Raw genomic sequence first — 25,490 nt, forward strand, 5'->3', positions numbered from 1 at the left:
TGGTTTACACTTGTATAACCAGGGTTTGACATATCTTTCTGTGGGTCAGAGAGCTTACAGTATAACTGGATACACTGTAAATCCTCACTAGGACTGGCAGAGGACTGTGAAAGTGCTAGATAGCTTTAGCCACAGAAGTATGACCAAGCTACTGGGTAATGTTGAACTGTAGACACTGTGCATTGTGGTGACTGTAATGGTTTTGTCAAGTACAGCTTTACTGTACATGGTTGTTATTGTAATGGAATTCTCAGGCATATTTCCGAAAAAAGCATTTTCCTGCCAAGAGAAATGTGAAAAGCTTGATATCACCTCAAATTTGTGCACTGGGGTATAGCCTGGCATGGAAATTGGAATCAGAGGGGGAAAGCTATCCAACAGCATCTATAAGCTCACTTACTGACACATTACATCTTGGTTATGCTCTTTGTTCAGTTGTGATTTTGCAAGAATTTGCACGGCTTCTTGGCACATGGCAGTTTAATAACTTCCATGTTGGTTGCCTGGCAACTTATACAGTAACGTCAATATTCCATTCATCATTATTATAACAAATTAGTAAGGTAAAGTCAGTAACACTGATTCATCTTGTGGCAACACCATAACCTTTAATAGTTTAATAACACCATTAATAGTGCCAGAATGCCTTAATTTATCCCTCTTCTACTCATCTTCACATCCTTTTCAGCCATCTTACTGCTCCTTATCAATTCTGCCACTAACTGAATGGGCTGTGGTCAAGTAGTCAGTTGCCATATTCACTTCATATGTCAAATAAGCTGCTGCAAAATTAGAAGCATGTCATTTAAAGATTACTGAAATGCACTGATTTGAAGTCTTCCAATTGTGCTTGAAACGGGGAGAGGCTGTCTTTGACAGGACGTAAGTACAGTCTGTTAAAAATGGTTTGCTCAAAGTATGTCCTTTTTTTTGGAATAAAAAAAAAAGTTGCTGAGGTAATTTGCCCAAATCTAGTTGGTGACAGTGTGACCCAGTGAACCTTCCTTATTTGCCATGTAGTGTGTCTCCCACTCCCCTCCTTTCTGTCTTTCTCATTCATGCATACACGCTTACATCAGCCCCTCCTATATTATTGCACACACATCATATTGAGTAGAAAACTCTAAATATATACATTATAAAAGTGCATATAGTTGACTATTTGCTGTAAATTACAAGATTTAACATGAATTTGTTCATAAAGCAGATAGATGTTTTATCTAAAAAATAAATAGGAGTCAAACTTGTTTGTAAGAAAGCAAGTTTGCTTTTTTTTCTTTTTAGATTGAAGGACAGTTTCAAAATCCTATATGGACATGGCAGTAGAATAAAAAGGAAAGTTGTTTTGCAGACTTCTTTTTTGAGGCTCTGAATTCAATTTGAATTGTTTACCCATATTTTCAGGATCTTGAGAGTGAGTCAAAGTAAAATGAAGTCAGCTGGCAGGCTGACGGTAATGTTTCATCAAACATGTGAAGATGAACTGAGCTTGAGGGTGTGGCTTTAGATAATATGCAACTCCTGTTTGATCCCTCGCAATCAGTCATGAGTACTGGGTAGTGACCAAAACAATGAAATCTCTGGATACGTGAGAAGTCATTTTCTTGTGGTGGCTTACCTACAAGGAGAGTCTGGACAGCTCAGATGTCCAAACAAAGCTCAGAGTGGAACTGATGCATTAACAGAGGCCAAATTAGGTGCTATGGTATTGGATAAGGATAGCCCCTCGACTTCTTGAGGCAGAACCAGAACATACTTGAGGGATTATATTTCCAATCTGGAATGGGAACACATCAGAATCTCTGCAGGATTAGCTTTATCCACGGTCAGGAAATTGATTTAAAATCAACATTTTTGTTAAAGCTACTACTTTATACTGCTCCCACTGACAGTCCATGCATTATGTTAGCCAGTGGGCTTAAACTGGTTGAAGGCAGCACATAAAGAAAGAGGAGTGAATATAGTGGAGGTAATGAGTCAGGCTGGGGTAGGGCCATAAAAGTTGAGACTGGTGGAGTTTTTTTTTTTTTTTTTTTTAATGTGTCCTGAGTCACATCTTGTTAAGGACCCCTGTAATTCCTATTGGTGCCTTTGGGATAATATTTCATCAAATCAAACCTCAGGTTTATGACAGTTGGGACAAAGGTCGGAAAGAGACTGACTGACAAAGATACAGGGGTTTGGTAGCAAGTGAGAAATATGTGGAGTATATGATGATATTTCCTTCATTAGCAACTGGATATGCTACAAACTGGTATAATAGCATAAGAAACTGAATTCTTGATTTTATGTTGATTTATTAAAGGGTACACTGAAGGGCATCTTTGATGTTTCTATGAAACGGAATGTCAACCACAGTAGGTGAAACCGGGGTCAAACTAGAACGCTGCACTAAACATAAAGTGGTTTATAAAACAAGTGATGAACAAGCACTAATCTCAAATAACCTGAGGCCTTGGATTTGCATTGGGGAAAGTGCTATTTACTGTTAATGCAGGCCGGTTTGTATGCTCTAAAACCGCACACATGCAAGACAAAATGTCACTGGTAATGGTCTTTTTCAACTTCTTTGACTGTGACATTTAAAAATCTTTGGAAAGGAAAGACCAGTTTGCCCCAGGGTGGCACAGAGAACAGTGAAACCAGGCACATTATTGTTTGCAATTTTAATTGCTAATTTGATAGCAAGGGACAAGATTAGATTTAGTTTTAATCTTTCAAGGAAAATGAAAATCGTTGGCGCTCATGGTCCCCGGCGAGGAATACAGCCCCGCTTTTCCCTGTCAGTTCTCTAAGCTGCATCGACTGTGGCACAACAGTAAATGACTCGGCAGAACAAAGAGCATCAAGGGAGGGAAGCAAAGGGGGTTGCAATCCAGAGAGGAGCCTCCATCCCACACATCCCCAAATTTAATATCAATATGAGTAAGAGTACTGTGAAAAGCAAAAAAAGGAGCAAGAAAACAACTGGATCCTGTTTAATACACAACACATAGAATAGAATTATATTGTTTTAAAAAGAAAGTAATCTCATTTAAGTCTTAAAATACACTCTGGTTGTCTTTGTTTTCCCTACAAAGCTCAGGACTTTTGTCTCTGTCTCCCCATTAGCTCAGCAAAACCAACTATTTACCAACCCAGCTAGTTGGCAGAGAAAGCAGAAAAGGTTTTAACAAAACAGGTTCAAGCACAGCCAGTGTCTTCTCAGCTCATACGTCGAGCAGAGCCTCTGTGTTGAAATAATGACGGCACAGGGGGACTTGGTCATCCTAAATTAGTAGAAAAAAGGGTGAAATGGCTCCTAGAAAAGAAAAAAAGAGGAAAATTTAAGAAAAATTATGTGAATAAACTAACATTTGTTTTTAAACACATTTTAAACCAAGCACATATTAACCATGACGGACCTAAACATTTTAGGTTGATATTATCTAAAGTTTAATTTTAGAGAGAACAATTGGTTAAGGAAGTGAAACATGAGTTGATGCCATAAAGTATAATCAAAGACGCTATAATTAAATGAGTTTCATAGTTAACTGTAATGAAGTGGCCATTTCAAAATCTCATCTCAAATATGAAATAAGAACACACCATCAGGAAAGCCCAGAATAAATATTTACCCATCATCAGTTTTCCTTTGAAGTAATCTCATTTTTTGAGAAGCACAACTGGCAGGCAGATTAACTTCCTAAATTTGTAATATCTGGTTGCTAGATAAACACCCACATTGCATGAAATATTAACAAGTTAAGCTAATGGGGAGCATGATCAATGTTCAGTGAGGATATTCATTTTCCTTACTGACTTGTGCACAAATGTTCATTACTGCTGAATTATTTTTTCGTGTTGCGTGCATCTCATCTTTGTTTCATAGCCTGCAACTTACTCTGTTTCAGTTGAGTCTCATATTCTTATTGATCTAGTGAATTATTTATAAAAAAAACTGTCAATTTACACATCCAGCAGACTGGACTAATGCAAATCCAATCTTCAGTGTCCTCAGAGCCTCACTAGCTCCTCTGAGAAATATCTGATGTTTTATATGCCAATAGCTTCACTATATGCTTAACTTCTAGAGAATAACTTTTTCCATTTGTCATTTGTACTGGGCAGGTAGGGTATTATGGGATAATTATGTTCGTTTCAATTAGGAAAAATTGAGGACATTATTAGAATGTATAGTAATTCAGATCTGATTATCATTTTTTTTTTTTTAATTCTTGTGGTGAATCCTTTTAATTTTTCCTATGAGGTCTTCTCTTGGACAGTGATACCCTCTGAAGAATGCTCTTCACCATGGAAAGGATTTTGCAATAATCATCCAATGCTGTGGAAATTTGGTTTTGCCGCACTGGACGCTCCAGTGATTGTATGTTTTAGGTTCAAAGTAATTCTTGCAATCAACTCCAGAACTTTTACCTGCCTAACCAATGAAGGAATAGCCAACAGAACCATGAAAAAGCTTTTGAGTCAATATCCTAAATTACTTCTGGTCTCTTGCAAAAGATAATTTTACACATTTAAGAGCTGTAATTCTTTTAAAATGTAAAGTTTACACTTTAACATCATCTTCATTATACAAATGTATCTTAAATAATTTTTTCACAAACACTTAAAATAACAGTGTCAATGTCCAAATTTTTACCAAATAAGTACATTTTCTGTAAAAGCTGTCCCCTGCTGACCATACACACTCATCTTACAGACCATAAAACAAAAGGAAATACACTGAGAAAGATGACTCAATAGATGGGAAAAGACGACATTGTTGGGTGGAAAATAAAATAAAAAAAAATTCTTTGAGTCTCAACGTTCTAGGAACAGCTTTTATCAGAAATAAGATTTAAAAAAAGTATTGACTTGGAGTTTGGAGTGTTCAGGGGAGTCAGTGGAACTGCTCAGACTCATTAAGAATCTACTGTAAGTTGAAGAATGAGTAGTTTCAACAATGGCTGGATCCAGGACAGATCTGGCCTAGTCAGCTGAGCAATAACAAACACATTTTCACTTTTGTTCAACTGGAATCAATCTGGAACAACAATATCTATATGTTCTCTGGATGGCTGTCACATTTGGAAAAATCTGGAGTGAAAGGAACTCAAAGTAACAGAGGATGTGAGAGAAGATCCACAGGCAGGTGGAAAAGGGATTATGACAGATAAAAGATGGAGATAAAAAAGAATAATAAAGTCAGAGTTGCACTTGTCAAGAGTTAAAAGATTCATTTTGAGAGAGGATTATCTGAGTGTTCTATGTGGATTCAGACCCTGGAGCTCTGTAGGTAAAAATATTGCTTCTCCTGTAGCAAGATAATCCGGCCCTTAACACAGATAGTACCAGCAACAGAAGGAGTGCTGATCTTTTCTAACCTTTCCATGAAAAAGAGAGCTTAGGATCAAATCACAAAAGCCAAGGAGGTTAAATGAAGTAGGAAGGCAGATAGAGGACAGTTAAACGTTAGGAAACACAGATAGAAGAAAGAACATGTTAGCAGAAAAGAAAAAAAAAATCATCCATTTAGTGCTGATGCAAACAATTACTAGAATAAGTCCACTGCCATTGATTTCACAGCCAGAGAGAATTTCTGTTCGATTCAGCACGAAGTTATTCAGCACGACCATTCACTGTGACCATCTCAGCTGAGGTAAATCAATTAAAGTTAAAAATCAAATCTCATTTCATTTTGCCAGACCAACCCCCTCAGTAGGAGTTTGTGTGGAAGAAAGTTAAAGTTTGAAAAACAGTGAGAGGAAAGCAAAAATTAACAGACATGAAGGGATTTCCAGAAATGGTGGTAGAAGCAGAGGCAGTGGGGATGAGGAACAAGAGTGCATTTTTCTTTAAATGGAGAAAGGAAAAATAAAGCTTTATGCTCAGGCAACAAAACCAAATAACTGATTTTGGCTTTTCTCAGCAAAGTTGAGTTATATGACAAGTGAAAATAAAGCAGTTTGTCATTAACATGGACGTTATCCATTATTGGATAATTGGAGGCAAACATAACATTGCTATGTTTATCTATTTTAAGATAGGACAATATAATAATAATATTTACATGAGGTGTATATTCCCTTCATATTCCAATACCTGGGTGTTCTTTTTAAGAAACTAGATGAGATTGAGACTGTTTAAGGTCAGGGGGGCACTAAGTAAAAAAGCTTTTTTTGCACTGTACTATCGTTTCAGTGCAAACCCTGATGTTCCTAAATTTGGTCATTCTCACGTGTGTAATAATCTGAGGAAGAGCAATGGTGTGTAAAATGTAGCGTGTAAATGTTATTTCTTCTATAATTAGTGTTTTAGGGCTTTCATTTAAACACAAATTTATTCTTTATTATCTGCTTGCATCAAATAGTTTGTGAAATCTAGAAAATATAACAAATGTGACAATCTAGAAGAAAATGTATATAAAAGAGAGACAAAAGTCTGAGAGGCTAAGGCAAACTGAGAAAGACTACAAATAAAGCCAAACACAGGAGTGAAGTGACTGTAGAAGAATGTCAGTAAGCGGCAGAAAGGAGACTAGGTGAAAAATGAAAGTGAATAAAAGATGAAAGACTAAGGAAACAAAGTCATGTCTGTTATCAAAGGTAATTATGAAATTACTGTTCTCGAGAAGTGGGGGGATGTGATTAAGGGAGGACATGAAAAAACAAAGAAGAGAAACAGCAGACAGACTTGAACTATTTTAATTTGTCAGTCAGGCTACTGGTGATGAAGCTGATGGATGACAACCGGGGGGACTGCTACCTGTTTCAGCTACAGCGCAGACAAACTCACATGCAAACACACACTTTATTGACTCATCTATCCTTTACAAAACATCAAAGACTTCAATTTCCACACCTGCTGTGCAGAGTCATCCTACAAGTATTAACCGAAACCCTGATTGATAATACATTCAAATGCTTTTTTCGGTGGTGTCTGGTAATCCAATGGGTGTAAAAATATTGGCCTCCCATGGCGTTTTCTTGTTATCCATTTTATTTTTTTGCAATACAACCTGCGTTACCAATGGTTTAATTTGGCTGGGGTTGTTCATGTAAGAAAAAAATTGTCCGAGTGTCTTAGGGAATGTCTCTATGAGCACATTCTTCAAAGCAAAACTGCTCCAGCTCTTCAAAGTTGGATGGCTTTTACTGAGGTGCAGCAAACTTTAAGTCATATGTTCAAACTGTATCTAAGTCTAGGCTTTGAATCCTTCAAACATATCCCCTGAATCTACTCATCTGTTGTTTTTAGGAGAATGCTTAGGGTCATTGTCTGGAAGGTGACCCTCTGCCCAGTCTTCCTCCAAATGAAACATCCCCACAGCATGATGCTGTTATCACCATGCTTCATTGTAGGGAATGGTGTTCTTGGAGTGATGAGAGGTAAGTAAGTAAAATTTATTTATATAGCACCTTTCTTAGACAGCAGTCACAAAGTGCTTCAGGAGGTGTTGGCTTTACAATAGACATTGCTTTGATTAATATCCTCCCAGCCCAGTCTGAGTTTTAGTGGACAGCCATGTTATGGTCTCATATTCTCTCCATTTTGCGGTGATAAATCTAATTGTACTCTGTGGGAGTTTCTGATACTTAATAACTTTGAAAGCCACTGTACATGTATTTGAACACAAATCAAGTCTGTCGAGACTACACATACATTTTTTTAGTCCAATTAATATATTCTGAAACATTGTGGCCTCTTTATTATAATAATCTCCTCTAATTGTAATAACTTCAAGGATCCACAGCAGCTGAAATTTTTAGGTAATAAATCCAAAATTCATTTAAAAACACAAAAAAAATTCGACCAACTGAATAAAAAGAATAGGAAAACAAGTTGTATTAAATACAGCGCCACATATTTAAGTTGAGTTTATGTAACCTTCTGAATTCACTCAAGTTATGAGATTTACTTTGATTTTCAGTTTCAGTTGATTGTAATCAAACTGATTGAATCTTCCCAGCTCTATCAACATGTTAACGACGATGTTATCAATGAGTTAAATTAATCCAGTTTGCCTCATTACACTTCAGTTGCTTCAAATGGAAAAACTATTTCAGGTCAAACAAATGAGGCATAAAGTGGCACTTTTACCAAGAGCACTCAACTTATAAAGTAAAGCTAGCTGTTTATTCACTTGGGGCAACTCAAAAGTAGGTTCATTATGTGGTGCGTCACTTTACTTTACAATACTAATCAGGTAGATGTCTTAATAAGAAATCCTAAGTCAGTTAAAGACATTTTGTAAAATGTCTTATTCAGCAGATGTAAACCTTAAGAGGTTGTTTATCTGTGATGGTTTTTATTAATAGTTCTATTACTTCATAAGTATTTTAATAATTTGTCTGTAAATCAACAGCCTATTCAGGGAAGTATTTTATATGTGATACATGTGATTTATGATTTGATGTGATTAGCAGGCTAACTCCTGGCACGATATACTATCACTGTACATGTTTATTTTATGTGCTAGCCCAGTCACAACAAATTACATAATGGGAGCATTTGCAGTAGTGTCGCAATAAAGGTGCAGAAACTATGACATGGCCACATTTCACTTTCTGAGACGTAATGCAGCTCTTTAATCCTCAAACATAACCATGTACAGTCATAGGAAAAAGTTTGTACACCCTTTGGAATTTCTCTCATTGGTCATAAAACATGGTCTAATCTCTACAACGATCTCAAGAATGAACAAACAGTGTCTTCTTGAACTAGAACCACTCAAACAATCACAGGTTATCATACTTTTATTGGCCACAAGACCGAAATATTGACAGGACAGGGATGCATAAATAAGTACACCCTTAGCTAAGAGTCCTCCAAGAGCTAATTAGACTAATTAGATGATTAGGCAATTTGACTCAGGTGTGAGCCACCCTTTAGTCCAATCACTGAGGTGGGTCGTAAGCTACCCACCCCACTGGAAAGCCAGTTAAAAGGTGTGTTTTGATGAGAGGCATGTTCTTTGCATCATGCCTTGCACAAAGGAGCTGTCTGAAGACTTAAGACACAAAACAATTGACTTATATAAAGCTAAAAAGGGTTACAAAACCATCTCGAAGAGCCTTGATGTTCATCTGTCCACAGTTCAAAAAATAGTGTATAAATGGAGACGGTTTGAGACGGTTGTTACTTTGCCGTGGAGTGGCCGTCCTGTGAAGATCACTCCAAGGGCAAGGTGAGTCATCATCAATGAGGTAAAGAAGAATCCAAGAGTGTCCTCTGAAGACCTGAGGAAATCAGTGGAACTTGCTAACATCTCTGACACATCTACAATTAGAAAGACACTGAACAAGAATGGGATTCATGGGAGAAGGCCACAGAGGAAGCCATTGCTGTCCAAAAAGAACATTTCTTCTCGGTTAGAATTTGCAAAAAGGCATTTGGATGCTTCTCAGTGCTTCTGGAAAAACATTGTGGACTGATGAAAGAAAAGTTGAATTGTTTGGGGGGAAGACACAACAGCATGTATGGAGGAAAGCTGGTACAGCACACCATCACCAAAACCTCATCCCCACTGTTAAGTATGGCGGTGGTAGCATCATGGTGTGGGGGTGCTTTGCTGCCTCTGGGCCTGGACAACTGGCTATAGTTGAAGGGAAAATGACTTCTCAAGTATATCAAGATATTTTGCAGAAAAACCTTAAGCAATCAGTCAAAAAGCTGAAACTCAAAAGAGGATGGGTCCTGCAACAGGACAACGACCCCAAACACCGAAGCAAATCAACATTGGAATGCTTCCAGAAAAACAAGATAAACGTTCTGGAATGACCCAGTCAAAGATGTTGTGGATTGACCTTAAGAAAGCCATCCATTCCAGGCATCCCAAGAATCTTGCTGAATTGCAAAAGTTTTGAAAAGAAGAACGGTGCAAGATTTCTCCTGATCGCTGTGCCTGTCTAATCTGCAACTACAGGAAACGTCTAGTTGAAGTAATTGCAGCTAAAGGAGGGTCAACCAGCTACTGACTCATAGGGTGTACTTACTTATGCCTCCCTAGCCTTTGAATAATTCCATAATAAATAATTGTTTGGGTGGTTTTACTTCAAGCAGACACTGCTTGTTTATTCTTGAGATTGTTGGTGTGATCAGACCAAGTTTTATGACCAATTTAGGAAGAAATGTGAGAAATTCCAAAGGGCGTACAAACTTTTTCCTATGACTGTATGTATAAATAATGAACGATTATGCTTAGCCCTAAACAAACCACAACTAACAATAAACTTAAAGCGCTGTCACGGCCAGAGCCCAAGCCTTCCAGAAAAGAGACTCCAAAGCAGACCAGAGGGAATAAAGGAAAAATATTTATTTAACAAGAAATGGTTGTGGTGGAGACTTCCAGGCACGGGAAGATGCTGTAGAGGGGAGGAGATGGTTAGAGCGGTCTTCCTGAGGTGAGATGAATAATCTGAGAGAGAGGAGTAAATAGTCCAGAGGCTAGATGGGGAGGCAGGTGTGGAAATGTGGCTGATGGGATATTCAGAGTCAGGTACGAGTTGGAACCAGGAAACCAAGGCGTAAGAGCAATGGGTCAAGGCAGAAGCTGCGAGAACAACGGTCAGTCAAATAACAATCACAAACACTGTCAGAGCATAGGGTGAGCCAATTTACCTCAGTAAGTAAGAGAGAGACAATCTGGTGAAGACTGGTTGCTCTTGCAGCTCCTATAAGGCAGTCTTAATGAGGGAACACCTGCTCTGCCCACCTAAAATTCGGACCCAAAACACAACACAGCCATGCATGTTTGTAACAAAAACAGAAAGTTCTTGAACAGTGGACCTACGTAATTATTCCATATTCTTGAGTGAGCCTGCATTATTTGTGCACATTTTGAATCATGCCCTCTAGAGAAATGTCCCAATATGCTATACTTTAACCCTAACCATTCCATTCATTTAGACCATGAAATGAGTTTAACACTCATAGCCAGACAAAATGAACCTAAGGCATCAAGCTGTTTGTTTGCACTGCCGTGAGAAGACTGCAAAAAGGTTACTTTAGCTGTATTAGTCAAATTCTCCTATCTCAGAAGCCAAAACTAGACACTGATTGAATCAAAGCAGCAACCAAAGTGCCTAACAGAAGCAGCTCATTGTTACTAGTTTACAAGCAGGAGCCTATTGTTGAGTTATGTGTGACCTATTAAATTAGATGGTTATAAGGTGGTAACTCATTATGAAAAAATGTGCTTAGAAATTAGACAGATTGCCAATTTTCAAGTAGTTTAAAAATGTAATACTGAATAAATAATTCAGTGTTTTAGTCCCCATTAAAATAATTCTGCAATAAATTTCTTTATGGTTGATGTGACATGCTGCAGTATCTTAATGCTATTCTGAAAGCGGGTTTTGTTCACAGGAAGATCAAACTATTGCACAGGTGACAGTTCTATTGTGACAAATAGTTCAAATATATAGTTCAAACTGTAAAATCAATATCAAAGTTTGCTGCTGGTTTTGAAACCACTTGGACTAGAAGTGGGGGAAAACAGTAACTCAAAAGAAATCATACTCAATTCTTCCCACACTCAGTAGTTAAGGTGGTTTGTCCAATATCCGGAAAGTTGGTGGTTCGATTCGCACTCTCGCAACTCAAAGATTGGTGAAACTGACAGCTGAAGAGGTGTCAATAAACCTCCTTGTCACGGCCGAGGTGCCCTTGAAGCAAGGCACCATACCCCCATGCTCCCCACCACTCCAGTGTAAGGCGTCTCTATGAGTGACATGTGACCATGTGCATGTCAACAGGTGCCAACCTGGAAGGGTTAAAAGAAGAGGTATGCATGACAATAAATCTGATCTTAATTATCACTGACTTTAAAGGTAAAGGAAGCGATGATGGGCACATAGCTGCAAAACAGATTATATCATCAGATCTTGTATTCGCATAACACATTTTTTTTAATCCTGACTCTTTTCAAAGTAATTGCCTCTCTAACCAAATGCAGGATACAGATCCGTGTTTAGATTACTGTGGTGGAAATAGATACAATCTATAGATTTCCAGATATTTATAACCTTTGGATATAACACAGTGCATCATAATAAAGTCTGGCAGTAAATGTGTTTCATCTCCAGAAAGAGGAAATAATAACTTTCAAGAAAAATGCAATGGATTGTTTGTAAGTGGGTGATAGAAATGCTGAAGGGCTTATTTTATGTTATCAACGACTCCTATAGAAAGAGAGAGTAACCCTCGTCCCTCAACTGTCTTCTCCTTTTTGTTCCCAGTTTTCTGCTTCAGAAAACTGTTCTTTCTTTATCCATTTTAATCCTCACACTGCCTTCCCAGTATTGCTGTCCTTCCTCCTCATTTTTGTCAGGTCCTCCCTCTCAGTCCCTCCTCACTTTTGGCCTTCTGTGTCTAACAACCTGCTTTCTTGAAATTGTATCCAAATCTGCCAACTGTCTCCATTCTTGAAATTCTTATTCTTTATTCTACTTCATCCCCCTCCTCGCCGCTTTCTCACTTTAGGTGCAGGGTGGCTTTCATCTTTCACACTTGTTGTCTATAGCGGTTGTTGACTTCAACCTTGACACATCTCCAAAAGGAAATGTCACTGCAACCTTAAATGCCTTTTCATTACTCCGAAAACTCAGTAACTTTTGTGAGATTAAGCCTTCAAAAACGAGTAAATCTGCATACATAAATTCTCAAGGGGTGATCATATAGTTTCTTAGAAGAAGATAAATAAGAAGCTACACATACAGCAAAATTCCACTTTGATATGAAAAAAAAACATTCAGTCCATCAGTCTAATGTTCTGCTGGAAAATCCATTTGTATAAACTTGGATATTTCATCATACATAACTTAAATAAACTTACTGTAGATGATTTTTATGGCATCAGAAAGGTTTTATTGTTTTAAAGAAGCAGAAGCACACAAAGTGTGGAGAGGCTGCAAAGAGCTCCTCTCTTACTCCTTGTTGCTGCTTTGTTCTCCTCCCTCTCAACACTTTCCTGTCAGGTCAAATGTTTCCATAGAAACTGTGTGCGTTTGACCTGAGTTACAGCCCTGCAACTTGGGGTCACAAAAGTGCAATAAAAAGAAGAAATAACAGAGAGGTCAAACATACAGAGTTTCTATTGCAAGCCATTTTTCAAATAAGAATGGAAACCTGCAAGTATTTTCAATGAAAGGTAGGTGGGCAGGGGGTGCTGAAAGCACTAGTCAGATGGCTGTATGATGGGCAGCACAATCCACTCATATCTGAATGGAGAGCACCATCTCCACAAGTCTTCAGTATTATGTTAAAACAATTTGATTTTGTATACTTGGATTAAAACCACATTTGACAATTTGAGTTGAGGTTGGGCTCAGAAATTAGTGGAAAACAATTTTTTAGGAAGTGATTACAGTTCCCATGGCCATTCACTGGACAATACTCTTGTTTTTGTCATCATATGGGATGCTTAAGAAACTATAATCAGAAATTCACTTTGAAAAAGTCTCTCTATATGTGCTGGACCTTGTGACATAAACAAAAACAATGCACGTTGCAGGCAAGACTTTAGCTGGTTATCCAATCACAAATGGACCGTGTTCTCACCACATGACTCTTAGCTGTGTACACTATTGTCTTGTTTAATATTTAAGGACTTAACAATCGGAATAATTTTTCCATTTAAATTTAATGTAACTGCTATCTTGGAGGCTATATGCTTGTTGAAGCGAGCCATTGGTCAGGGCAAGACGTCCAACATTCCCATTTACACAAATGTCAAATCTACCATCGTGTGATTTCTGATAAAAATGCCTAAAAACCTTAACCGCAAAAATTTGCCTGATGTAAGTTGCATATTTTCTAAGATGGTAGATGTAGCTTTTGCAAAAGTGAATTCCAAACTAAAAGCAGTTTATTGTAAAGTAGATTGTATTTGCCCTGTCATGGTAACCCTTCATTAAAAATGCGAAATAGAAACTTGAGTGGGCCACAAAATAGAGTAACTATGCTGAAGTAATGAGTGAGTAATTATTTTATAATACTGCTCAGTGTTTGATGTTACAGTTAATCTGGAAGGGCTCAAAGAATATGGGGGTATGATCTTTACTATCCCTCTCTATTAATTTTCAAATTAATCATCTGCTTCTTCTCATGCTGTAATTATTTTGTTAAGCGAGTGAATCCAAGAACAAATTGGCCAACCCAAAAGGTCAGCTTGTTCTGTGACATTTCAATGGATTTACTGTCAGCCAGTATGACCATACAGGTGCAAATATCAGCTGACTTTGTCTTGCTGTGTTACTTTGGGGCCAAGCAGATGCACTATTGATCAACCAAGGCACTCGCTATAAGGTAGGTGGCTAGCCTTGGTGTTGTAGTTTTCAGGTGAGGCACGCTTATATCCCAATGAGAGTTTGAGTTGTTGATTTACGTAGGTAGTCGCTTACTGATTCCCTTATACTGGCCTATGAGTATTGCTACATCATCTTTGGTCAGATCAGTAACGGGCTTATGAAAGTGTCTGCCAGCTTTGAGATTGTCCCAGTTTTGCTCTTTTTATCCATCCATATCTTGACTCCCAATCAATTCCCAGTTCACCCCCAATCAATTCCCAGTTCACCTCTACTACAAAGTGGTACCCCAGCAAACACAGAAACCATCCCTAACAAATGAAGAGTAAATAATCAAAAACAGTATTTTGGAGAACAAACAATTTCCAACCATACACTACAGCCCTAAAAACTTTTGACATTTTCTGGAGAGACTGCCTGCAAGAAAAGATGTAAATGTAAAGATGTAGATGTAAAGATGCTGCCATGAGAAATGTATAGTATGAACGCATGCATGCTGATATCAGATGCCACTTCATATTAGTCCCTGCTAGCAAGTTTTTGTTTTTTCTTTAAAAAAAAAAGTCATTGTCATGAATAAGATGCAAGCATTTTTTATGCCTACTTCTATGTACTGTTTACAAAACCCTGATTTCTACAGCATATTTCTTACATCATATACTCTTCACAGCTGGAATTCAACGACATTTTGACATCACATTAACTAATTCTAGAAATCTCACAGGAGTTTAATCATCACTTACTGTAAATGCACTTTAGATAATCTAAACTACCTCCTATTCTAGTGCAAGAGGACGTTGGCTGGCAATCGGGAACTTTCAGCCACTGCTGCCTCTAACAGAAATACTCAAAAACATTCACAAACCTCGTAAAATGGCTTCACTTGCTGCTGAATCAAGTTGATGTGTCCCTTTATATCAGTACTTTCCCTTCTAACTCAGCAGTATCCAGGGTCACATCTGCACACACGAGGTGTTTGCAGCGTACTGTGTGAATCTGAATTGAAGCTTCACATGTGCCGCTTACTTGAAGAGAGGATGAAACCTCAGTGTGTGTAGTTAGTTCCACTTGTAGCACACACAGAGTATTTAAGTAGACCCATATACATCAATACCCATCATAAAACCATGCTTAAATGACTGTTAACATGCCATAACACCCACTTATTAAAACCTGAAAAAAAGAAAGTCCTTCTGAAGCACATTTTCTGCCAGCGGGAAACTGCACTCATACATTTTTCAATTTAGATTATTTGTCAACACTGAAGTACTGTTTCCCTGAGATTTAAGTTTTAACAAGGAAGAGTCCTTGTGTTGTTTTATGCAGATAGTTTGGGTTTTACTTTTGGGCATGTTCAGAAGTTTTCATCTGAATAAAACTGGTTTCCAATTACAACTGTTCTGTGAGTTATTCCAACATATCTCTAAGACATGTTGAGCAGGTCCGATCCCTGACTTCTGAAACTGGCTACTGGGACATAGTATGTCACTTCACTGTTTGGGACAGGACCTGAGCTTCCGCGGGAGGTTGGGAGATTTTGTCTAGGTTCAGTTGGGCTCACCTCGAAGCACAGCAGGGGTTCTAGAACAATTCTCCTGCAGAGAGACTAGACTTTATTCCACTCTAGAGCTGCCATGGGTGAGAAGTGGCGGGTGAGGGTTGGCTTACCTGCAGCTCCCCATTTGTGTACCTAAATGTTGGAGTTTGGATGAGAAGGTGGTCTCCCTGCGCCTTCAGGATGGGGAAAGGGCTTGGACTGATTTTTGGGTGACCAGATTCCAATTCACCAGATGTGGTGAAATGTGGGATACCAATGCATCGAGGTAAATAAACATCTCTATTCTGCCCATTTGCTTGTAACATTACTATACTTTTGCATCTGGTTGATTCAGTAGCACATAACAGACTGCAAATAAAAACGTAACAAATATATATTATTTAAATGCAACTTTCCCCAAGTTCTCTCACGTAAGAAAACTTAGTCAGCATGGAGCTTTCATATTATTTCACAGTGCCTCAAGTTAACACACCTGAGTGTGTACAATTAAACAGAATATACAGTCAGGACTACAACTGTTCTTTCAATTATAGTGCTTTAATAAGGGTATGGCTTTTCTGTATTTCCTCTAACTTTACCAGACTCACCTTCTACTAGTTTCACCCAGGGGTAGATAGTCTTTGTTGTAGCTGCATTTTCTTTTCTTAGTTGTACAAGTCGTGCTTTCCTCCCTTTCCAACCATATCTCGTGCTGCATGCTGATGCTGTTCTGACCTGATTTTCATTTGGTTTTTGTTGGTAGGCGTGCCCTTAACCTTCGTCCACGTCAGAGCTATAGCTCTAATCTGCGTCAAACAGCCCGTCCCGCAACCTGATTACAGCCCTCACTGTTTTCTCCACACAGCTGTATGATAAATGCCAGATTATAAGACACGCATTTAAAAACTGGAGTCTGTCAATAACAATGCGGGACAACGTGTGAAAAGTAATGAAAATACGTGACTGTCCCGCACAAAACAGGACATCTGGTCACCCCAACTGATTTGTTCTTATGAACCTAGTGACAGTTCGGAGTACCCAGCCTTCTTGGACTCTCTCGGTTTGATGTTGAAAAGTATGCTGCCTGAGGACTCCAACGCTAACATGGGTAATGAAAGTGAAACCTTAAAGGTTTGTGATTAGAAGAAATGGCCTGCCCAATCTGAACCCGATTTGTGCATTGTTGGACATCTCTGCTGGTCATGGTTTGTCTATAACAAATGTCATGTTCAACCATAGGGGTGTCCATAAGTGCACCTGGCATCAGGACATCCTTGGGTACAGATCAATCATTTATTTGAAATTATATCATCACAACTGCGGCCAAAAGGTCTTGGACACTCGGATGAAGAGAGGAGCTGTGTTGTCTACTAATCACCACCTAGTGGTGAGCTGGATCAGTCTTTTACCTGCAGTAAAGAGTGGTCAGAAGTTTCTAAGCTTGGATAAGCAGGTAAGAGGGCTGGTGTGGAGTTAAGCTAAAAGCTCCGGTATTTTTAAACCTAGACCTTATTTCTGGCATGAAATATGTTTATCTACTCACTGAGAACAGTTTGGTGAAAGTCTACGTCCTTCGGAAGATATTTAGATATTTAGGCGGGCGTCGATGACGTCATCCCAGTAGACGAGTGTGTAGAAAGCCCCCTATAAGCCCTCCGATAGCCACCAATAACAACAACATTGCAGCTATGAACTAACAGTGCAATAGTACATGTTCATTCATTCATTCGTCTTAAAGTATTGGTGAAATAAAGACAGATAATGCCTTATTTAGAGGCTGCATCGTCTAAGCCCCCGTTCTCTCCATTATATGGATCTCAAGGAATCTAAATATCTTCCCGAACGACGCCGACTTTAACCAAACTGTTCTCGGTGAGTAGTAGTAGATGAACGTATTTCAATATTGGAATTAGTATGAAACATTTGAACAGCCTTTTTGAACGCCTAAGAAGAAAGCTCAAGTAATCTGTAGTGGAAACTTGATAGAGAATGTCCCCTTCATTATCAAATTCGCTGTCATATCAATTATGATATTTAGACAGTCAATTAATTTTACTCGTTTATTTAGTTCTCTCTCATTTATTCTTTCTTCCCATGACACAGCCAAACTGTTCTAATTCAAGTTGAAGACTTACAACAAAACATCCATCAGCTTTTAACAGGAGATTTGTCCAACTGGTCTAGAAAAGCATTTTTGTCATGAAAATAGCAATGTCAAAGCAGCTGGCTTAACTTCACAAGATTCCCTTATCAGTGCATTTGTAGCAGTTGCAAGTCAAACAAATTTTATGCATGTATGAGATAACATGGCTCCAGGTGGATCCTATTATAATGTTCTGGTTCAGCTTTCAAATAATCAGCCTTAGATGGCATAAAAACATATTCCCCTCAACAGCAGCTTTGGGTTTATGTTCAATTGTACAGTTATTTCCATCAAATCCATGTTTTGAAGGAAATGCTGCTCTGCACTAAACCTGAAACCCAGCTGCTGCACTATCATATCACTGTGACATCACTGAGCCTTCAGAATGCATAGCATATGCTAAAACATTCAATGTGAACTAGCAGGGTTTGAATCATTAAGAGCTGTCCAGTGAAGTTGATTTAGTGTATATTACAGGTCAGAAATTGCAGTGATGTAGGGTAACGTGCTCTTTCCATCATGACACTCGGTGCTGTGTCAGCAGCACAGTGTGATTCAGCTACGATGTGATGTGGAACTACATAAGGGACTTGATGGATTTGATCATGTCTTAAAATAAACAAGCGGACAAGGAGAGAGTTAAAGGGAGTAATGTTTTGAATGTTAGATGTTTTGTGTGTTTACACATCTCATCCAAATTGAGATTTAAAACTAAACTCTGAGCATATTTGTGTTTGCACATTAAACAGGTTTTGGGCATCTCATCACTTTTCACATGTCCCTGTTGATTCATGAAATGATCATTCTCTAGAAACCATGTTGCCACTGAACCGTTTTTTCTGATATTTTCCAGGGCTTTCACTGCCTGAAACTGTAGCAACAGGCCCACTTCATCATCTGTCCACACAAACTAATCGCATTTGTCTTTCGGTTTTACTTCTGAAAGTCTTTGCCCTAAAGGAAAATGAGCTCAAAGTGATTTTTTTCCCTCAGTGTTTTTGGGAATTTCTCGCATAGACAGATTATTTTTTCTTTTTTAAAGGAAGGGAGAGAAGATCTGTTTGGAAAAAATATCCAATATATAGCCAAAATATTTTTCTAATATGAATACATGCATTCATCTAAACATCAATTTCAACAAATGTGTAGTGCAACGCCTTACATACAGTAACACTGGATGTTATATGTAATTGTACGCCATCCTTTCACCCCCATTTCTGCCTTTTCCTGGCATGTTGTCAAAAAAATCCATCGTCTCCATATGCAAAACTTGTGATGACCTGACATATTTGCAAGAACACAAATATCTGAAATTTAAATGAGAGCATGCAGATGAATACGTGTTACTGTGCCCGACTATCTGACCACATTTTGATGTAATGGTTCAAAATTTGCCTGGTATTCTCTATGCATGTCCTCTTTACATATCTTCTATTGCTGCTCTCTGTGGGGCCTTATATTTCACTTGATAAGACAGAAGTGGCTCATATTTCGCTGAAAAGAACTATGCATTTATACAAACCAAAATAATTAATGCTGTTCGTTACTTCTGAAATTTTGGTCCCATTTTGACTGTGATGTGTGTATATAAAACAGGCATATAGCACAGAATATATCTTGAGCATTTGATCACATGCAATAAGAGGTGAACTACTGCAACTGCACAGCTGGTTAACATTTGCATATCACTTCCTGATATACGGGGTATGGTATGTGCCTGGTGGCTCTGCTCTAGATCCCATAATTTGAATAATAAACAAATACAGCAGTCATTACATTACTGATGACATTAACTATGTCATGCTAGGCATTTCTTTCTTTTGTCAGAGTGACAATATATAATTTATTTAGTTAGACAATTCAAAAAAGGCTGGCAATAATTTAATATTTGTAATAGACAATAGTTTTTTTACAATGCTTTTTCTCAAAAGTTTGGTCCATTCTCATGGTGCGTTCAAACCAATGCAAAATAAGCTCTGTTGGTGGTGCATATGTGGCTAATAGTATCTAAGGAGGAAACCACCCAGAAGTGAATTTTCACATTACCAACCGATGTAAAAACACATTTCAGAGGCTGAATTCGCTCAAATAAAGCAAGACAAATGTTTGTCTTTTAGACTGTTGGAAGCTGTCCTTAAAGCTGATTATTTAAACCTTAAACGGCAATAAAAATGACAGTGTACTAATGTCCTTATCTACACGTACAGTTGTTCCTCTTCTTGTACTTCTTAATATCTTCTCATGAGCTCCTGTTGTCTAAGACAGTCGAGACACGTGTGCAACAATAAATCAATCCGCGGATCACGTGTGTGCCGAACCGAAGATATTGATCCGAACGGATCACGGATCAATGATGATCCGTTGCACCACTACAATCAAGACTAGCAGCAAGTATAGCAGGGAGCACATTCTGAACACAGCCTTTTGGAATTTGCTTATCACATAATGCAAATCCCTTTCCTATGTAATAAAGTGTGGGTTACTGGAAAAAGAGGAACATGGATGATGCAGATGTTTTTTTCTTTGATCCAACCAAACCATTGGAACAGAGCAAAATGCCACAATGCATAAACTTCCTCAAATTATGCTTAACTGAAGTAAAAGCATTGTCTTTTCCTATTGGTTTCATTGTTTTTAAAGTTTGAACGAAATAATTCTAGAGAATAAAGTAGCTGGTAAGATATGCTGCATAAGAGATGGCATGAAAGTATTATTTGACTATCGACCAGCTTCACACCTTTAGATAATTATTAATCACATGCCAGCACTATTTTCCTATATACACATGCACAAATAAACTTGTGCCTTGAGTTGAATTCCATCACACTCAAAGAGGATATAAACCCCATGAGTTCTAAACTCTGAATCAGCTCTCAGCTCGACCCAGACTTCAAGCAGGTAAGAGACCTTAAATTATTTCTAAATCTAATTTCACCAGTAAATTTATCATCAGTCAAAACCATTTGTTACAATTAACAATGAGGGATTCGGACTTAATTCCTGGTCAATGTGCACACATTCTTCACATTTAAACCGTAACATTTTGATAGCCTTTTAGCTTTTCACTTCTCTCTTTTTAGAATAAAAGGCGTCACCGTAACTATGATGATGAGCCTTTGGTTGTTTGTGCTGTGTTCAGGTAAACATTCCTTTTATAATCATGGTCTGTAGGTGTTTTGTGCATATTAGTAGTTAGAGAACCGTCTCACAATAATAAAAACTGCTTGATGTTGTCTATAATCATATCGTGAAATTAATAATGAATTATTTTGCCTTTTTCTTTCCTCTAAACAGGACTTCTGCACTTCACATGTACAACAAGTCGTCTACGCTCTTTTAAATTTGAAGAAAGAAAAGGCTTTCCTTTTACAAACTGTCTAACAGAAAACAAGTCATCAATCACTCTGTATGATGAAGGAGATGCTGTTTTCTTACATAATTTCATGAAAGACAAAAATTCAGCTTTGGGTGTCTGGCTGGGCCTGCACAGGGTTCAAAACTCAAGCGTAAACGTACCAAACGGAGGCCAAATATGTGTAGCTATTGAAAATGGGATACAGAAGAATTTCAGTTGTTCAGAGAGAAAAAATTTCATGTGCCAAAATGGTAAGTAAAAAAAACCCTAACAATTTCCTTTTTTTTTGCTAGACAAACTTGCTGGATGACACATTAATGATTATTTTACACTGTGGTAGCATTCAGGTTGTCACACTGTACAGCAAATTACAGACTTTAATACTCCAAAACATTCTTGTGACATGGGTCCTGATTCAGAACAATGATTTCACACTTCAATGTAAAACTCTAAAATGAGCCTCTTAAGCAGGTACTATGAACTTAACATATATCATGTGTCACAATAGAACAATTATACAGAGTGCTTTTTTTTTTTTTTTTTTGCAGGTATCGAATACAATCTGAACGAAGACAAAAAAAAGAACTGGTGCCAAGCTCTGCAGTACTGCAAAACAAATTCTGTAGATTTAGCAAGCTTTGGAGATGAGCAGGAAAAGCAGAACATGATAGATGTAGGTCAGAACAAAACCTTTTGGATTAAGTTCCGGTATGATGAATGGGAATGGGAGGACCAAAGCTGTTCAACATTTCGAGAATGGAGCGAGTCCCCAGACCCATCACACACCTGTGTATATCAGAGCAACCAAAATAAACCAAAAAAAATTATCCCATGCAAGATAGATGATTTAATAGGGCGTGACAAACTTTTCTCAACAGGTAAGCGATAAAAGAAAACTTTACAGACACAAACAGCACAGTTTGATCGCATTGTAGAAAAGAGCTGGAATTTCACTAACACAGGAGTGAGAACTATGAACAGCTCTAAGACACCCTTTCACTAATAATGACATTTTTACATGATTTTTTACATTTGAGGTGAGAGCATTCCTGTTATGCACAAGTGTCCGTATGCATTCGGTCAGAAATTCAATATAAATACCTTTGAGGAAACTTTTCTTCTATTCCTGTAAATCTCAACTATGACTTTTACTGGGTTTTCAGGCAGAGTGAGAATCGTTGTCGTCCAGAAGAACTCAAACTGGGAAGAGGCTCTGAAATACTGTGAAGAACACCACTCACGCTTGCTGTGTATTCGGGATGAATCTGAGCAAGAAGCTGTTGAGGAGTGGCTAAAGTACACTGTTGAAAATATAACTTCACTCTGGATCGGTTTAAGACAGAGCTCTGTCTTTGGGTTCTGGATTTGGAGCGACCGCATCGTGAACTATAGCAAATGGAAGAATAACAAACAACCTGAGCTGCCCATTTCTTTTCAATGTGGCGTCATCAACAAAGATCAATACACGTGGAGTGATAAAAACTGTTTGCACCAGCTGCCTTTTCTTTGTGAGGAGGATATTTTATTCATGTAGAAATAGTTTATAATTTCTTTGCTGATAGATTAATGTTGCATCTTAATCATGGAAATAAAAGTCAGCAACATACAGTAATCCTAAGATTATCCTGTTTTTTCTATATATAATCATTCTCTATACTAAGTATTCCATCTGCAGTACAAACATTTTACTTTTCCATGTATATGCATGAATGAAGGACTGCTGGAACCGAGCAGATCTCTTACAGCTGTGTGAGAACTGGTGGTTTTATAACATCTTTAAGATTTCAATCTGTTCATGTTTCCTGGCAAATGAAAAACAAAAAAGAACATTTACTTGCAAATGAAGGACTAAATATTTTTAATCCAACCATTACGTTTTACTATGACTTCACAAATGTTTCCAACAACAATAATAAATAAAATCATCAAGTGAATGATATTTCTCTGAATTAAGCCATTATGTCCATTTGATGTTTTATGTTAAAAGATGCTAAAGTGTGGCTGCTGTAATATATCAGCAACTGACATGGCCTACATTCCGAAAAATAAAGACTGTGACTGTACAACAGCAGGGGTTTAAGGGTTCTTTTGTTTGATTTTAAATGACTCCCCAGGACTATCGAGTTCACATTCGATTTTATAATCTAAAGTTTAAAAATATGTGTAAAACTGAGACTTTAAATGAATAAAGTTTGCTGAAATGATGTGTGACGAGTACTGTTTTAGACAAAAAACAAATATGTCCATAACATTTTTAAAAAAAGGCCTATTAAAGAAAATAACACTGAAATAAATATGTAGAAATGACTACATCATTTCACTTAAAAAATATTTGTTTAATTGAATATACTTAATATATAAATAATATATATATATATAATAATGTTCCTTGTATACGTAATAATATATAAATAGACTTATTTTCTAATGCCACAAAAGGGTATTGATTGTCAGAAAAGAGGAAATGAAGCAGGGGTAAATAGCACCGTTCGGCTAATCTGTGGTAAAACCCAATTTTATAAGTCATCCTGCTATCATTTGATATTTAATTGAAATTGTGAAAGTAAAAACCACAGATTTTTATTTATTTATTTTTTTAGAGACTAAGTGAGGGGGAGTTAGAGGATCCAAAATATATGCAACAATTGTCCAAAACATAGGATTGGGAGGGAGAAAAATTCAAAACTTTCTAAACAATCTGAAGAGAAAAGGAGAGAGGAAAAATGGAGGTCTGGATGTTTTCCAGGGCCATTAGTCATAATGTGGACAAACTTGGAATGAAGGCTCAATCTGTCTTCCCCTCACTCATCATTACCACTCATACAGCTACTGTTTTAATGTGTGTGCATTTGAGTGTGTTCGCAGGCCTCTTGATCATTATTCACTTGAGGGGATAGACTCTCTTGACCCCGACACCCAACTCACTTCTCTGACCATTCTGTGATGCATTAGTGCACGTTTCCGATCATTGTTCACAGAGAGGGATCTGAGCTTGTCACCAAATACACTTCTGCTTGGCATAAGTCAGTCACTGAGGATCCTTCTGACCTGCGAAGTAGAATATTTTCATTAGCAGAGACCCACTAAGAGGCTAAGATATGGTTAATTTTGGGACTGAATGCCAGTCTGAAGTCTGGTGACTATTTAAGCAGGTTTGGATTGTTACATACTCCAGGAGGAGTAAGTCAAATGTAGGCAGCTGATGTGGGCTCAGCCTGAAGCAAAATGTTGGAGTTGTTGAGTTCAGGTGAAGCCAGAGAATGTTATTGTCCATAATTCATGCAACACTTATCCAAGACATACTGTGTCTGTGTCTACAGAATTAAAAACACTAAGACTGCAAGTATATCTTTGTATTATTTCACAAAAGTTTCAACAGAACAGGGTTTGAACTTTCTAAAACTCTCTCCCATTCAGGTCATATCATAACTGTAACCTGCGTTTGCACAAGAGCACAAAAATATGGCAAAGAATTCAACAAAGTGAAAACAAAAAGGGGGAAGAGCCAGAGGGAAGAAGAGAATGCAGCAGACGGAGGGAAGAAAGGCGAGACGAGCAGTGTGGCCTGTCAAACTATTAATGTCATGGTGTGAGCCTGAGGCTCCTGGTGACACCAGAGATGAGTGGACGCATTTAGCATACTGTGCTGAATGTGTGCACAAGCATACACACATGCCAGGCAACTCTGCACCAACTAGACATCCCATTACATCCTATAATCACCCGTCTGAACTCCCACTATTAACTACTCGCATACATAGATTAGGTCCTTATTACCTGCAGAGACTGACAGAGATATTGTTCTCAAGAGAAGTAGATGTCACTCTGTTTGACTCAGCTTTCATATCACAATGTTCTAAGACATGCAAAAGATGTATCAGTTCCTACTATGTTGACATCAAATCACATGATCCATGAAAATGTCCTTGGAGTCCAGAGGTGTGAAGTGTTTTCACTTTATGGTTTTTAATGTTTGTCATTCCTCCTTGATTTACTTTATGTCCTGCTTTCTTTTGAAAACTACAACAATTCCAAAACGGTCAGGAGTCTGTAAGAGGTTAAAGTAGAACTGAAAGATTTACAAATCACATAAATATTTTATTAATAATAAAAAAATAGATACATTGTAGAGAAAATAATGGCTCATCTTGAATTTGATACATTGGG

General features: G+C 37.8%; 1 protein-coding gene across 1 annotated transcript; it reads left to right on the forward strand.

Annotated features, from left to right (window-relative positions):
* The first annotated feature begins 21,884 nt into the window (after positions 1-21,884).
* On the forward strand, positions 21,885-22,857 carry LOC140282784 (snaclec rhodocetin subunit delta). The gene is made up of 2 exons (XM_072377346.1): positions 21,885-22,201; positions 22,487-22,857. Exons 1-2 carry the CDS (start codon positions 21,988-21,990, stop codon positions 22,855-22,857), a joined length of 585 nt encoding a protein of 194 aa, XP_072233447.1. The 5' UTR covers positions 21,885-21,987.
* Positions 22,858-25,490: the final 2,633 nt, after the last annotated feature.

This window comes from Leuresthes tenuis, unplaced genomic scaffold (genome assembly GCF_036924035.1).
Source record: "Leuresthes tenuis unplaced genomic scaffold, fLeuTen1.0.hap1 SCAF_23, whole genome shotgun sequence".
Taxonomy (NCBI): domain Eukaryota; kingdom Metazoa; phylum Chordata; class Actinopteri; order Atheriniformes; family Atherinopsidae; genus Leuresthes; species Leuresthes tenuis.

Coding starts and splice junctions, on each gene's coding strand:
- LOC140282784 (XM_072377346.1), top strand. CDS start 21,988: ATGATAGATGTAGGTCAGAACAAAACCTTTTGGATTAAGTTCCGGTAT. Junction 22,202..22,486: donor TGACAAACTTTTCTCAACAG/GTAAGCGATAAA, acceptor CTGGGTTTTCAG/GCAGAGTGAGAATCGTTGTC.